Below are 17,906 nucleotides of genomic sequence, written 5' to 3'. Positions count from 1 at the left end.
CCGGACTGCTTAGTTTGAATACATCATTCTTCTTCCTCGCATCTCTCTTCCTCTGGTCGGCAGTTTTCCCTTTGGCTGATGGAGGGAAGCTGACACTATCGCCATGTCTCATCGACTGACCAACGAGGAGCTCGATGAGCAGTTTGAGCAGTTCCTAAAGGAGGTGAGTCTGAATGAGCTGAATGGCAAACCCAGAGACCTGTGCAAAGAGGAGGAGGTAAGGGATCATCAACGCGGAGGCGGAGAACCACCCTGATGCGCAGCGGGGTGCCTTAAAACCTGGTGTCGAAGGTGCGGCTGGGTAGCGCATTGGAGAATGCACTCGCCTACCACCGCAGAGACTCTGGGATCGAATCCAGCTGTCAGCGGTACCTCCGGCTTGGTCAGTCGTCCCTACTAACACAATTGGCAGTGTTAGCGGGTGGGAAGCCGGTGGGGTATGTGTCCTGGTCGTAAACTGCGGTTCCTACTGGTCGGTCAGGGAAGGGATCGGGGGGCGATCGGGAACGCGTTACGTTCCCCCAGTGAGAGTCCTCGCTGTCGGGTGAAAAGAAGCAGCTGGCTGACTCCACATGTATCGGAAGAGGCATGTGGAGTTCTACACCCTCCCTAGGCCGACGGGAAGGGAATTGGCATTACGACTAAATTGGGATGGGAGCAAAATAGAGAAAAAGTAAAAAAAAAAATATATATTAATAAAATAAAAACCTGGTATCACGATACCGGTTCTAAAACAATACCACGGCAAAAACCTAAAACATCAGGAAAACTAATAGAATATAATATTAGATGACAGAACGTGGAACATTCTTTATACAATATTTTTGTATTTATTGATTATTTTGTATTATTTATTTATTAATACAAAATAACCACGCATCCATAAAGTCACGCATCCACTCAACTTATAGAAAATACGGCATCAGGCTATTCTGAAAGTATCGATACTAATAAATTGAAGTATTGGACAGTTTTTAATGGCTGGGTATTGCGATACTTCTTTAGTATTGGTGTATCATGCAATCCTACAGTACAGTATGTACAAGTTGGTCTGCTTATTCAAACCATTATTTAGTCTCGAAAGGACAGATTATTATTATTATGCAGATTATTCAACAAGTTAATAAAGGCCTAAACATAATAAGAATCATATAAAAATCAGTTTACATGGTAAACACCAGACATAATAAAAATATAAAGACAAAGTGCAGAATAATGCGGGAAATGAGCTCATCTTGCAGAGCATTAAATGAAGATTGTCAATCTTCATTCAAGATTGAAGATTGTACAGAATCCGCAAATTGTGTCAGCTGCGTACAGGTGAGCTTGACAGCCACTCAGGGATAAAATAATGTCATTAATATAAATAGGATCGACCCAGGCTTATACCATGGTCATTTGCCACCAATATCAAATTAAAGCATTCGCAACTTTTTGTTAAAGGTTTTGCACTTGCCGTTTGTGTATTTTTGATCTTGGTCGTTAGTTGACCAAGTTGATAAGTCGGCTGTGCTTCACACAATTGATAACGAGCAAGCTCTGACAGCTGTGCTCTTTAATGTCGCTATGGTTACAGGTTGGGTAGCGGACATATTTAGAACATGGTTAGAACTCCGTGGCACAGATGTTGCTTCAAACTAAGGCTGGGCGATTCTTGCTAAACACTCTAAGAATTGAGATCACGATTCTCTCACAATTCTTATTTTCTCAATAAAATCATTTAAAAAGTAAAGTAAAGTAAAAAAAATAAAAAATAAAGTTTAATTAAAATTATTTTTTTAATAAAAAATAAATTGTCATAACTTGGAAATGAGATTGCATAGGTCTATGAATCGAGATCGCGATTTTTTTTCTATTAATTGCCCAGCCCTACTTCAAACATTTGTGTTCAATCACCTTGGAGTTTGCATTAGCACACATTCCATTAGGCTGTTTTGTCTTCATCACCTGTGAGTAGCCCCTTCTTCTGCATTGACACAGAACTCTTTGTTTGTTTTTTAGGCAGTGTTCATTATGATTGATGTGATACCGTATAATGATAACGATAATATCACGATACACGATATCTGTGATAATCCATATATTGCAAGACATTTGATCTACGACACATAGAGTTGGGCATCGTTCACATTTGAACCGATAACGGTACCTTTTTTGGTACTTTACTCTCTAAAAATGTAATCTGCCTATACCTCAGTTGTAAAAAATGTGTCCAAACTTCAAATAATGTATTATTATTATTTATTTAGAACAATTTGTTAATATATATATATACTATACACACATCTTTAAATAAAAAATAATGTTTTACAAAATAACAAGTATAAAACGATTAAACAAACCACTCTAGCAGCAATGAACCATTCTGCGGAACTAAAAGGTACACATCTATATATTTTAATAAATAAATAAATGTATTATATTTGACAAAATAACAAGTATAAAACTATTAAACAAACCACTCAAGCTGCAATGAACTATTCTGTGGAACTAAAAGGTACACCTATATATTTAAATAAATAAATAAAGGTATTGTATTTAACAAAATAACAAGTATAAACGATTAACACTTTCAGTGCCAGGCCATGTTTTCCTTTTTACCCCGTTGATGCCACGGCCCATGTAACGTTAACACTTTGACTGCCGGGAGCCGTCTTTAGACGTCTTTGCTGGCCATGCTAAAGTTGCCGGGGGACGCTGTACGTCGTCTTTATATCAATATTTCAAAAATCTGCGATCGGATTCATAATGTCCCTCCGCTGGCCTGAGATACACCAGCAGGACCCACTGAGCTCTCTGGCGGTTCAGGAGCGCCATCTGGTGGCCGATCGCGCAACCGCTTAACAGGAAGCGCAGTAGAGGTTGTGCTAGATGTCCGTATTGCTTCCGGCCACTCGGGATAGGTTCCGGCACTCTAGCTCGTCACACTACATAGCGATCGATTGCCAATAACTCGATAAACAACATGATTTGGACGTATATACCATTATACAAGCTGGAGATGGACCGGGTAATAATATATCCCATAATGATAAAATTTCTACTCGACGATGATCGCCCAACGGCGCGCGGAGACTGGGGTGAGTTTCAGCGTGTAACGTTACCGTCTTCGATAATAACTGATATTATCAACATTTGACCCACATTAGATGATTGATATAACGCTGCCCACGGAATTATAAACGCCCCCTCGCCCATCCGGTCAACATCAGATGACGTGTAGTAACTTCTAGAAGTACGTCTAGTTGGAATTTTTTATATCGCGCTGATTGCCATCAAACTGTATTTCATCATCAATATAATGCATTTGGGGCTATATATCACGTTCTGGAGAAAGCTGCAGAAAGAGATGAAAACATACTTATACATTAGACCATACTTTACTATGAATATGTGAATGAAAAAGTTTAACGTTGCTACACAATGAACAATACATATAGGACTTTGAATGGGCCCTAATAATGGCAATGTAGCAATAGAATTTAAAAAGTTATAGCCCTGCAAAGAAGGGGACTTTCTCCATAGACAAATAGCGCTGGCAATCTATGGTATATCATTAATTTAACCTTAGGCAACCAAAGTGTTAATATTGCCTAATCTATGTTTTAAATTATGCTATGTGTCTAATCTGCCCATCGCTTATCAAAGAATCATTTTCCAGTCAACATTGGCAAAGCAGATTGTGTTTTTATCGCTTCATTTCCTTTTTATAGCATTTTGAAAACCACTCTGTTTCGAAAAAAAAAAACACATCCCATGATAATCGCCTTTTACTGGAATATTCCAGAACGTTATCATTTGTCGGTCTATTTATTAATCGTTTTCAATCGTATATGTGTGCGCACGCTCGTGCCGTGCGCTGATAATCGCTGCTATTATTTCCGCATGGCTTTTACAGTGAAACAGCCATATCACATATAGTGGAAACGCTTATATCTCCATGAAAACGAGTCTGATTATCCTAACACTGATAACATAGATTCCTTACCTGACATCAGATGGTATCCAAATGGTATATTCCAATTCCTGATCACCATTTGAAAAAATCGCTAAGTATATTGATCCAACGTGTGTACAGTATAACCCATGATCGCCGCGGCTCAGATGCTCCAGAATGAACTCTGGTAACTCCGGCTGCATCAGTGGACTGGAAAATGTGGACTGGAATATTTTTTTTTATCCATTTTCATTGAGTCCATTCCAAAAGGGTGATTTACCATCTGGGAGACGATAGGGGGCGCTTTTTTCACACCTGATCGCCGGCGGCCCCTGGATCTCCAACGGTAGGCTCGCGTGATGCAATATGATTTCAGATCGTTAATAAAAAAAAAATCCAGAGAAAAGCCGTGACGTGGCTTTCAACGTCACAATCGTAAACCCGAGATTAGCCGCGAGTGGCGCTCAAAGTGTTAAACAAACCACGCAAGACAATATAAATAACTACAATCAGAATCCGTAACCAGTAACCACACTTTTCGGCTTGCCATTGCCCCGACTGCTTTGTTGTTGTTGAATCAAGTCAAATCCTATGTAAGCGTGTATTGTTCAAGTTCTTTAATAGTTGTCATACAGAAGTACAGAATACTTTCATACAAAATGCTTCTTACTGTTACGCTCCAGAGACTGTGCTAGACAAGATAGTATCAAATAACATAATAACATAATATAGCATGAATTTAGAAGAAGAAAATGAGGTCACAGTGTTCGGTATAGACATATGTACAATGTTCTGAGTTACCATATAATATACAATACACAATACTATGCAGTGTACTAATGTACAGTACTATCTAGTGCAAAGCAGAAATGGGATGAGGTACAATTTTAGGTACAATTTACAGTAAGGTGTACGAGTTGTAGTGCAATCCTTCATCCATAAATATAAAGTGTGGGGAGTGGGTGCTACAGTGTGTTTGTTTAAAGTGGGTGTGTGCTATAAGTGTGTGGAGTGGGTGCTACAGTGTGTTTGTTTAAAGTGAGTGTGTGCGTGTGGATGTGTGTGCTATGTGCGTTTGGTGGTTGTTGTTGTGTAGTGTTCATTCATTGTTCGTTTAGCAGCCTGATGGCCTGGGGATAGAAGCTTCTTCTGAGTCTTTCTGTGCTCGCCTTGAGACTCCTGTATCGCTTGCCTGACGGCAGCAGTTCAAAGAGGCAGTTGTTCGGGTGACTGGAGTCTTTAATGATTCTCTTAGCCTTGCCCTTGCAACGCTTGTAGTAAATGTTCTGGAGGGTGGGGAGCCCCCCTCCAATTGTGCGTTCGGCTGAACGTGTCACTCTTTGTAGTCTGCTTTGGTCTTGTGCAGTGCTATTCCCAAACCAGGAGGTGATGTTGCCGGTCAAGATGCTCTCTATTGTACATGAGTAGAAGTTCTTAAGGATCTTCTGGCTGACTTGGAACTTCCTTAGGCGCCTGAGGAAGTAGAGGCGTTGTCGTGCCTTCTTCACAACACTGTTAATGTGTGTGGTCCATGTCAAGTCCTCGGATATGTAGGCTCCGAGGTACTTAAAGCTGTTGACTCTCTCAACCGGTGCCCCGTCGATGCTGAGGGGGCTGTAGTCCTTGACCCCCGACCTCCTGAAGTCCACAATCATCTCCTTTGTTTTGCTGACGTTCAGGGAGAGGCTGTTTTCCTGGCACCATCCCGCCAGGACCTTGACCTCTTCCAGGTAGGCCCTCTCGTCGTTGTGCGCGTGAACGTTGACGTGAATGTGCGGCACACTTCATAGGTTTCGTTTCGCGGTAAACTAAACGTTGACGTTAACTTTGACAGCCTTAATATATGTATATATTATAAATATTGATACTTGCATTGTATTGATAATGTGTATTGATAATGTGTCACAAGAGGAAGTATATAATATCTCAGTTAGGCCTGTCACGATAACGCATTTAGCTGGGTGATTAATTGTCCCAGAAATTATTGCGATAAGTAGGCCTGTCACGATAACACATTTTGCTGGGCGATTAATTATCCCAGAAATTATTGCGATAAGTGATATTATTGCGGTTTTGAGAGAAATTATGTATTTCCCAAAAGTTTTCAATAAACTTTTTTTTTTACTAATATAATGATAATAGCATAATAATGCAAGGAAACCGTTTCAAAGTGCAATAAACCTTTATTTAACATTGGAAGACATTTTAAATATCCTAAATTACTACCTAACCAATCAGATCTGCAATATGAGGTAGCATCAGAAGCAGAGTAACCTTGGCTCGTTCCCAGTTTTATCTCTGTGAGAGCAATGATAAAACGAGCAGAGCAATGTGTGTGGACAAGAGGCGGGTTGCTACGTTTACCGTCTTTTCCGGTGTTTTAGACTTTGCTCTTTTATTTTGAAACCCACCGACCGGAAGTATTGTTGTTATTATCCTAGCAGAACCTATGAGCGGACAACTTGTGTTTTTGAGCTAATGATAAAACAAATGTTGAGATTGTTGGTGAACAACTAACTTTAGGTTAGTTTTAACGTTACAGCTACTAACGTTTGATGCAGCTACTACAGGCAATCAACGATGAGGAGGAAGCGTCATAGCATCAACGCTAGATCTTTAATCTTTATTTAGCAGTCCAGTTTCTCCGGGCAGTAGCGTATAGCGTTTGTTCATGCTACATCACTACTTGGGTCTAAAAATAGCTACACTACAAAGAACGCTACTTGGTTCAAAAGGAGCGACGCTACCATCACGCTACTGAGAAATGTAGTTAAGCTATGTAGCGTTGCTACTGCCCAACATACGCATGGTGCTCACAGGAGCTCTGTACTCTGTAGTAACGCCAGCGGCCCGCCTCTTCACACGGAGAGTGACTGACAAGAGGTACTGGTTCCCGCCTCATTAAAACAAACACGCAAATAGCAATTAATTGCGCCCATCAAAATCATTGCATTCATTTTCATTATTGCGCAATAAATTGATTTATTGCTTATTGCGACAGGCCTAGCGATAAGTGATATTATTGCGGTTTTGAGAGAAATGTTTTTTTGAAAAATGTATTTCCCAAAAGTTTTCAATAAACAATTTTTTTTACTAATATAATGACAATAGCATAATAATGCAAGGACACCATTTCAAAGTGCAATAAACCTTTATTTAACATTGGAAGACATTTTAAATATCCTAAATTACTACCTAACCAATCAGAGCTGCGATATGAGGTAGCATCAGAAGCAGAGTAACCTCGTTCCCAGTTTTATCTCCGTGAGAGCAATGATAAAACGAGCAGAGCAATGTGTGTGGACAAGAGGCGGGTTGCTACGTTTACTGTAGGAAGGGGCTTTTAGACCCATGTTTAAATTTTTTGCTTCGAAAAGAGGGACATCCTCTCAATATGCGGGACGCGGGACATTAGGTCAAACAGCTGTGCAGTACAACCAAAAGCGGGACGTGGCTCGCGGATTTATGTGATGGGCAAGCTACTTGGAAAATGTAGTAAGCTACACTACCAGTTACTCTCGTTTTAAATATAGCTCAACTACAACAATAGCTATCCCCAGAGAAATGTAGCAAGCTACACTACAAGCAACATGGCAAAAATACCTAGCTACATCGGCACTACTTTTCTTTTGATCAACTTCATGATCAAGTTTCCGCCAAACAAATAGGAGGCAGGCAAAAAATGCTCAGTTTTATTGTTTATTATAAAACAAACAAACTGGAAACAAGTGGTGACTCATCACGGCTATAGAGACAGCTGTGGTGACTCATCACTATAGAGACAGCTGTGGTGACTCATCACTATAGAGACAGCTGTGGTGACTCATCACTATAGAGACAGCTGTGGTGACTAGGGATGTGTACCTTTCACATTTGAATCGATACCGGTACCTGTGAATCGATACCGGTACCCAACGGTACCCTTTTTCGGTACTTTAGTCTCAAGAAATGTAATTTACCTACCTCAGTCGTGAAAAAAAAAATCCAAACTTCAAATAACTACAATTTCGACAGTTTTCGGCTTGTCATTGCTCCGACTGCTTTGTTGTTGAATCAAGTCAAATCCTAGGTAAGCATATATTGTGCGTGTGAACGTTGACATGAAAAGAAAAAAGTAAAAAAAATAAATAAATAAAAAAATAAAAAAGATTCCCTTTTTTATTTTATTTTAAAAAAAAAATCGGTTTCTCACTTGATTCGATACTCGGTAGTACCGACGTGTTTCGGTTCGGTGCCTCAAAAGTACCGAATTCGGTACCCATCCCTAGTGGTGACGCATCACGGCTATAGAGACAGCTGTGCGCTTTATCATGATGGAAGAGGAATCAAACTGAGCGCTATGAACACTGGATAATTTATTTATTTAACCTTTATTTTTACCAGGTAGTCACTTGAGATCAAAGATCTCTTTTTCGAGCAAGACCTGGCCAAAATGGCAGCAAAATAAAAACAAACATACAAATACACAAAACACAGACAGGAGACAAAAGGCAAAGTGGGGCAAGGGGGGATACATCTGAGCTGCAGCTAACCAGATTGAATGGGACTGGGGGAGATCGGAGGGTAGAGGGTAAAAAGTCAGAAAGAGGATGGAAGGTGAGGCTCTGCGGGAGGTCGCTGGGCAGAGAAGGTCGAGTTAAAAATATAAAATATAACACCACATTATGCAGTGAAGCATCGACATTCTCCCTTTAAAATGCCCTTGATTTGAACTTTAAAATCGGATATTATATAGGTAGTGAGGGCCTGCAGTTTCAAAGTTTTCAAAGAGGAATCAAACTTAGAGAGTTATGAACACTGGATAATGAATTGCAACCCAAAGCAGCTCTGCCTTTAGTCATTCAATGCACCGTGAGTTGAACGTCTTCCACTGACTCCTCCCATGATGAGCCCCTTCTTCTTCTCAGTCTGTTTCAGATGAATCTGTGGATTTGGGCGGCAGCCGCGGCGGTGGGCAGCGCCCCCCGAGCGTCCTGGACAACCTGGGCCACGGCGCCGGTCGGAGACCACCGGCTAAGAAGACGTCCCTCGGCAGCACCGTGTCGCGGTGGCAGGATGAGGACGACAGTGAGGAAGAACGAGGGAGGGGTAAGACTGGGAGAGCTCTGGGAGGAGGGTCTGTGCAATAAAGAAAGACTTTGCTTTAAGTTCCTGCAACTGTAAGTACAGGAAAGGTTGCACAATAGTTTAACGTTGAACACAAAAACACACGCACACAGACACACAGTGGAACAGAGGACGGGGCAATCACAATGATCAGTCTCTTTTTTTATTATTATCACACTTTTCTTTTTAAACCACACGGTGGCGCTGGCCAAAGAGAAGCAGGCTATTCTCAGCCCTCGCTCCACAACGGTGGAAGGAACGTCCCACCACAGTCGGGACAGTTGACACTTCTTCAATAATTGAAATGAAGTTTAAAAACATGTTTTTTTACTGTGGTTTATTATAGTGTCATGTATATGTACAGCACAACTACAGTTGTTTTAAAAGTCTGTGAGGTGAGTTGTAGTCGAATCTGGTTGGAACGGCCAGTGGTGTCATCTTTGTGTTTTCAAGTTGTAGTGAGTTTGTACATCCACCAGAGCGCGCTGTAGGCTATTTAATTTCTCTCCTGTCCTTGCTGCCTTCAACCTTCATAGGCCCAATTTTCTGAATGTGTTGCATGCTTTTTCCTCCTGCCACCTTTAACGATCTGCTCTTCTCTCCTGCTACCTTTTAATGATCTGCTCTTCCCTCCTGTCCCAGACGATACTTTCAATTGGTAGAACGAACAACCACTCAAATTGTAGCCAACCCCCTGTGTGTACACAATGGCGTTTGTCGGTTGATGATTTGTTGGACAAAATGCCTGTCAACATGGCACTTGTGTTTTTCATTGAAATAGGCTACTCCCCTTAAATAGGAGCCACCAACGAGGTCTTTGCATCTAAATGTTGCCCCAAGGCTCGACTACAACCGTGTGGAATTGGATTATACTCTCTGTTTGGGACTTTTGAGTTTTTAAACCAAAAGGCGATGGGTGCGCCATCACCGATTAGGAATTCAATGTGATCAAAGCGGTGCAAGCGTTCTCTCTATTTACAATCATCTCTGAGGCTCAAAAGGCCGTTTTCCATGATCGATTATAATGGATTATAGCGGGGTCAAGTGAAAATGATTATTTCTTTATTTTGCCACTAAAAACTAATATTTACAATTGTCTTTATGTCGTAGACCATCTCACAGGGGTGGGATATGCAATTTAAATAAATATCGATACCACTGATTTAAATCTATATATAGTGCTGCTGAATTAGGACCGCCGCTGCTATGAACTAGACTATTAAAAAAATATATATATATATATATTATAATATTGTATTTTTTTGGGGGGGGGGGGGCTGTGGGGGGTGCTTAATGTAAAAGACTGACCTGAGGAACAGGCTGCAGGGAGAGACCAAAGAGCCCTGGAGCATTTCTTTCAAAAGCCCAGGAAAACAAAATGCTCTAAGGCAGAATGTAGCCTATGCCACCGAGACTTCTTAGCAGGGTGCGATCCACGAGGGGAGCTGTGGGAGCCATGGCTCCCTTAGATCAGACATCAGCTTACCTGAATACATGATTTGTGAATCTTTGGGGGGTCTCTAAATTACTGAAAATAAATGCTACTTTTGCCATGCATTTCAAATTTTTCTGTAATTTTCTATATCGTCATCATCGTGTATAATAATAAAATTAGGCTATTTTGATGTATTAATGATTTCCGCACAAATTCACCGTAATAGACAATAGGTTGCGGGCGGCACTGCAGATATACCCTACTCGTAATACGCATGGAACATGCATGCTATTCTTGCGTTCACCATTCGGAGCGTGGCGGCGCTGCACTGCAGTCTGCACTCTGCAGGCACAAATAGACGCATCCAGGATAATGTCGAAAGTTTTTCTAACCAATTTTGATTTTACAAAGAAGACGAAGCAACCTGCTGTGGGCACTACTTCTGTGACATGCAGATTTTGAGAATTGGGCAGACCATCAGGACAGGTCGGTGGCGATAATGTTGCATTTTTTTACTACTGGAGATGAGGAGTGACTTTTAATAAAACTGCAAGAAAAACAAATGTAATTCTCTCCGCGGCAGTGAGCTGGAGTCTCTCTCTGACTCTCTCTCTCTCTCTCTCTCTCTCTCCGCGGCAGTGCAGTGAGCTGGACTCTCTCTCTCTCTCTCTCTCTCTCTTTCTCTCTCTCGCGGGCGTCTCTCTCTCTCTCTTTCCGCAGGCGTCTCTCTCTCTCTCTCTCTCTCTCTCTCTCTCTCTCTCTCTCTCTCTCGCGGGCGTCTCTCTCCCCCCCCCCCCCCCCCCTCTCTCTCTCTCTCTCTCTCTCTCTCTCTCCGCGGGCGGGCGTCTTCTCTCTCTCTCTCTCTCTCTCTCTCTCTCTCTCTCTCTCTCTCTCTCTCTCTCTCTCTCTCTCTCTCTCTCTCTCTCTCTCTCTCTCTCTCTCTCTCTCTCGGCAGTTGCGAGACTCAGGGAAGCGCTCTGAGATTATTTTTTTTTGCGCCTGACCAACCCCGCTCCCCCAAAGATCCTGATATGGATCGCACACTGCTTCTTAGGTGTAAAGTGCTGTTGTAGTGTTATGATTTGTGTATGTTAGACAGTTAGTATGTTGGTAAACTATTTATATTATCTATTAAATCATCAATATCTATGTTCAATACAAATAGTGTACAAGTGTTGAGGCATGTCATTCATCTTGACATTTACTTTGATTACAACTACACTGCAATTCTTTCTTTTTCTTTTGGTCAATTTAATATTGTTTTAAGAAAACAAGATTATCAAAAGTATCTGTGGAATGAGATAATTCAAGATAATTCTACTCAATATTGGACTTGTTGTACCAAATACAAGATATTTTCACCTGATGATAAGATTTCTTTTTTTTTGCAGTGTACAAATATGCAGCTACCTGGTCCTCCAGAGCACTTCTAGTGTCAGCGGACACAAACACAAACATCCTAGCAAATTCACACGCACATGACTCCATGAACATGAACATGAATAACCTATCGAACAATTCTAATGTAGTTTTAAGTAATTTCTCCGGCAGCGTGCGCTAATATGGATTCCGGCAGAGTGTGCGCAGCACAGCACCGCTGTTGAATTTCTTTTCAGGGGAAAACACTGATATATGTGACTGCAGAAAAGTGTTTAACCTCCCTACTCCTGCTACCTTTTAACTGATCTGTTTGTCTGTCGTGTCTCTTTCCACCTTCAACACAGCTAAGACGGCTGCCAAACACAGATTTATCAAAGTCAAAAGGTCCCACGCCGAGGACGATGCGAGCGGGCCGAGGAGCAGCCCGCCCCACCAGGGTACACCCACACCCGCGTTCACACGCCTCCCAGTAGAGACGCGCCCCGCCCCCCCTGTCGTTGACAAATTGTGGTTTTAGCCCCTCTTTGTATACAGTAGCACCAGTAAGCCCCCCTGATGAGTCCCTCATGTGTCCTTCAGTAGCATCTTCTGATCCTCCGACCACAACCCTCTAGTTCCCTCATGTGTCCTTCAGTAGCATCTTCTGATCCTCCGACCACAACCCTCTAGTTCCCTCATGTGTCCTTCAGTAGCATCTTCTGATCCTCCGACCACAACCTTCTAGTTCCTTCATGTGTCCTTCAGTCGCATCTTCTGATCCTCCGACCACAACCCTCTAGTTCCTTCATGTGTCCTTCAGTAGCATCTTCTGATCCTCCGACCACAACCCTCTAGTTCCCTCATGTGTCCTTCAGTAGCAGCTTCTGATCCTCCGACCACAACCCTCTAGTTCCTTCATGTGTCCTTCAGTAGCATCTTCTGATCCTCCGACCACAACCCTCTAGTTCCTTCATGTGTCCTTCAGTAGCATCTTCTGATCCTCCGACCACAACCCTCTAGTTCCTTCATGTGTCCTTCAGTAGCATCTTCTGATCCTCCGACCACAACCCTCTAGTTCCCTCATGTGTCCTTCAGTAACATCTTCTGATCCTCCGACCACAACCCTATAGTTCCCTCATGTGTCCTTCAGTAGCATCTTCTGATCCTCCGACCACAACCCTCTAGTTCTTCATGTGTCCTTCAGTAGCATCTTCTGATCCTCCGACCACAACCCTCTAGTTCCTTCATGTGTCCTTCAGTAGCATCTTCTGATCCTCCGACCACAACCCTCTAGTTCCCTCATGTGTCCTTCAGTAGCATCTTCTGATCCTCCGACCACAACCCTCTAGTTCCCTCATGTGTCCTTCAGTAGCATCTTCTGATCCTCCGACCACAACCCTCTAGTTCCTTCATGTGTCCTTCAGTAGCATCTTCTGATCCTCCGACCACAACCCTCTAGTTCCTTCATGTGTCCTTCAGTAGCATCTTCTGATCCTCCGACCACAACCCTCTAGTTCCCTCATGTGTCCTTCAGTAGCATCTTCTGATCCTCCGACCACAACCCTCTAGTTCCCTCATGTGTCCTTCAGTAGCATCTTCTGATCCTCCGACCACAACCCTCTAGTTCCCTCATGTGTCCTTCAGTAGCATCTTCTGATCCTCCGACCACAACCCTCTAGTTCCCTCGTGTGTCCTTCAGTAGCATCTTCTGATCCTCCGACCACAACCCTCTAGTTCCCTCATGTGTCCTTCAGTAGCATCTTCTGATCCTCCGACCACAACCCTCTAGTTCCCTCATGTGTCCTTCAGTAGCATCTTCTGATCCTCCGACCACAACCCTCTAGTTCCCTCATGTGTCCTTCAGTAGCATCTTCTGATCCTCCGACCACAACCCTCTAGTTCCTTCATGTGTCCTTCAGTAGCATCTTCTGATCCTCCGACCACAACCCTCTAGTTCCCTCATGTGTCCTTCAGTAGCATCTTCTGATCCTCCGACCACAACCCTCTAGTTCCCTCATGTGTCCTTCAGTAGCATCTTCTGATCCTCCGACCACAACCCTCTAGTTCCTTCATGTGTCCTTCAGTAGCATCTTCTGATCCTCCGACCACAACCCTCTAGTTCCTTCATATGTCCTTCAGTAGCATCTTCTGATCCTCCGACCACAACCCTCTAGTTCCTTCATGTGTCCTTCAGTAGCATCTTCTGATCCTCCGACCACAACCCTCTAGTTCCTTCATGTGTCCTTCAGTGGCATCTTCTGATCCTCCGATCACAACCCTCTAGTTCAGGGGTGTCCAACCTTTTTTGAACCAAGATCTACTTTTTTATTTACCACCTAGCCCGAGAGCTACCAGCCAAAATTGTATATTGTAAGCCGTCATTTGAGGCTTTATAAAAGCAGCATAATGAACACAAATCTGTCAGTGCCGAGTCTGACCTCATCTTAAATAACAAACAGCATTGCTTGTTGTAGTTAACAAGGAGAGGAAGAGTTGATTTAGCAAAAAAAAAAAAATTAAATAATCGAATTTTATTAATCAAGATCTTCTTGAAATCAGCCCGCGATCTACCTGTCGATCGCGATCGACTGGTTGGGCCCCACTGCTCTAGTTCCTTCATGTGTCCTTCAGTAGCATCTTCTGATCCTCCGACCACAACCCTCTAGTTCCTTCATGTGTCCTTCAGTAGCATCTTCTGATCCTCCGACCACAACCCTCTAGTTCCTTCATGTGTCCTTCAGTAGCATCTTCTGATCCTCCGACCACAACCCTCTAGTTCCTTCATGTGTCCTTCAGTAGCATCTTCTGATCCTCCGACCACAACCCTCTAGTTCCTTCATGTGTCCTTCAGTAGCATCTTCTGATCCTCCGACCACAACCCTCTAGTTCCTTCATGTGTCCTTCAGTAGCATCTTCTGATCCTCCGATCACAACCCTCTAGTTCCTTCATGTGTCCTTCAGTAGCATCTTCTGATCCTCCGACCACAACCCTCTAGTTCCTTCATGTGTCCTTCAGTAGCATCTTCTGATCCTCCGACCACAACCCTCTAGTTCCTTCATGTGTCCTTCAGTAGCATCTTCTGATCCTCCGATCACAACCCTCTAGTTCCTTCATGTGTCCTTCAGTAGCATCTTCTGATCCTCCGACCACAACCCTCTAGTGTTCCTTCATGTGTCCTTCAGTAGCATCTTCTGATCCTCCGACCACAACCCTCTAGTTCCTTCATGTGTCCTTCAGTAGCATCTTCTGATCCTCCGACCACAACCCTCTGGTTCCTTCAGGGCCACGTTGGCCTGCACCATTATGACAAAAATAACAATTGAGATAATTTTTGCTTGATATTGTGATCACGATTATTAATCAGGATTTTACAATGATAATAATAATAATAAATGTATTGTCATCATACAGCACAAGTACAGTAGAACGAAAAGAGGTTTGGCATCCAAATGCAAATGTAGCAATAAAGTGCAACAGTAATATACAATGTACAGGTGATTTAAACTGGGTACAAAATATACAAATTAGTACTACTGAGTAATAGTAAAACACACCTCTTCAAACAATATCTGAAATAAAAAAAATGTAATGAAAAAAGTATTTTACTTTGCTACTAAGTAATCTACCTTGCCTATATCACTACCTACTATGCTATTATATCTTTACTACTATGCACTCAAGACTGTAGCGCTTAAGTTCTACACTGTTTGACGGACAATCTTACTTATCTTTAGCTGCCAGAGTTGTACCCTTCCCGCTAGGGCTGGGCGATATAACGATAACGATAAATATCGCGATATATTTTAATAATCGATATCGAATATCGAAATTTTAAAAAAAAATCGAAAAATCGTTTTTTTTTTTTTTTTTTTTTTTTTACCTGCAACAGGGCAGTTTTAAAACCAGAGACAGTGGACAGACTTGTCTTTCTTGCCTGCAACTTAAAGTAATGGCTTTGCTTGTCCAAATGACAATACTGACCAAATTCAGATTTCTTTTTCTCTTGTCCATTTATTTTGTTTGCTTTCTAATTTAAAACACATTTTGAAACCGTCTGTACACAGTAGGCTATGTGTGCTAGCAGAACTAGACTCCAGTCACGAGTCACAGTGCACATGTGCGGTGGTTTGTCCACCAAAAAAGCGCCAAAAGATCGAAAATAAACTAGCAGAGCCAGAACTGTTCAACTCCTCTGGAGCCACAGCCAGCAGAGAAGCCGGTTTACTTTAGCTTTTAAACCAGCTGCAGCCTGAGAACTGGAGTGTGAGGGGATGTAACACTAAAGATGGCGGCAATGACAAAGAATTGCTGCAAAATAAACATACATCTGTTGTTAAAAAAAAAAAAAAAAAAAAAAATTTTTATTTTTTTTTTAAATTTTTTTTATACTTATAACAATTCGATAATTATCGATATCGAGAAATAAAATAAAATTATCATATCGTTATCGCGATATGATTTTTTTCCATATCGCCCAGCCCTACTTCCCGCTGACTTGTTGTACAGAACTTCTAAGTCGCTTTGAATAAAAGCATCCGCTAAATGACTAAATGTAAAAGCACCAACACCTCGTCTTGTGAACCGTTTCCATTTTAAAGAGAGTTCTTTTTACTTTCTTCTCTAACTTCGTTCGAGGCTGCCAATGTTAACGAGAGGGCGGTGCGCACAGGGACACCCGTGATCGCTCAGACAATATAGCCGAGCAAGCGTTCTAAAACGGAACGAACCGGTATCGCAGTCGATCGTTTTCAATTAATCGCGGAGACTATTAGGGCTGCTGGGTGATTCTTGCTAAAATGTGAATCACGATTTTTCTCTCTTAAGAATTGAGATCACGATTCTCTCACGATTCTTATTTTTTTCAATAAAATCATTTATTGCACTCTTTCTTAAACAGACAACATAACACATATCAAAGTGCTCGACTTAAACTTAAACATAACATATATATCAAAGTGCTTGACTTAAACTTAAGTCTCTTGTAACATACAAAATAACTCATGTCAGAATCGTCATCGTTTAAAAAAGTTAAGTAAAAAATAAAGAATAAAAATTTAAAATGTATAAAAAAGAAAACGAGATAGTGATTTTTTTTCTTCTATTAATTGCTCAGCCCTAGAGACCATAATCGTGATCACGATTACTATACGATTAATTGTACAGCCCTAAAAAAAAAAGCGGTTCTTCCATCTAATCGTCGTCTTGCCTTCTCCTGTCTCTTCACGCTGCCCGCTTCCTCTCGTCCAGCCGTGGCCGCGGAGCCCCCCGTTAAGCCCCCCGTCCCCAAGCCCCGCAGCAGCAGCAGCGCTCAGGCCAAGCCTTCTCACGCGGCGGCCGCGAGGCGCAGGACGAGTCCAGAGGACGACGACGACTCCCCCGGTGGTCACGGTCAGAAGAGCCCCGCCACGTACCAAAGCCCCCGCAGCGCTCCTCCCAACGACGAGACGTCTTCTTCTCCTGACGAGACGTCTTCTTCTTCTCCCGATGCGTCGACGGCCCACAGCGCCGCCGATCACTCCCCAGCCAGCGGCGGAGGCGGCGCCGGAGATGGTAACTCGGGTTTTTAGTGGAATATAACCCGAATAGAATCGATTAAAATATTTAACTTGATTATTGATTGTCTGTAGTTGACTCGCAATTAATCACAATTTAATCACATTTTCTTTTTTTTTACCATAAACTGATATTTTTCAAGTTTTAATACTCTTATCAACATGAGTCAACAAATGCTTGCTTTATGCAGCCATTTAACACAAAAGGATGACCCTCATGCATTGCAAATTTGCATCAAATTCAAAACAGAGTGATGCACAAAATAACTTAAAAGAAAATAATAATTTAAAACAATGAATAAAGTGCATGAAATAATAGGGGAAAGAAAACGTTAGGAACTTGTTACATTAACCCACACAAGGGCTGAGAACTCACCCCCCCTCTCTCTCTCTCTCTCTCTCTCTCTCTCTCTCACACACACACACACACACACTTCAGAAACAAACATAGTATCAATGAGAGCATCATAATACACCTGAGTGAAGTCTAGTAAAAAAAAAAAATTTAATAAAATT

General features: G+C 42.1%; 1 protein-coding gene across 1 annotated transcript in view; it reads left to right on the top strand.

The window, feature by feature from the left end:
- The window catches only part of cep162 (centrosomal protein 162), a 126,505-nt gene that overhangs the window by 6,966 nt on the left and 101,633 nt on the right, over positions 1–17,906 (top strand). Inside the window, 2 exon segments of the mRNA XM_084338190.1 lie at positions 64–163; positions 8,845–9,025. Of these exon segments, the coding sequence (XP_084194316.1) occupies positions 104–163; positions 8,845–9,025 (241 nt within the window). The 5' untranslated portion in view covers positions 64–103.

Source organism: Notolepis coatsorum (assembly GCF_963971535.1).
Source record: "Notolepis coatsorum genome assembly, chromosome: 2".
NCBI lineage: Eukaryota > Metazoa > Chordata > Actinopteri > Aulopiformes > Paralepididae > Notolepis > Notolepis coatsorum.
Note: the sequence above shows the minus strand (reverse complement) of the source record. Positions and strands in the feature narration are given on the sequence as shown.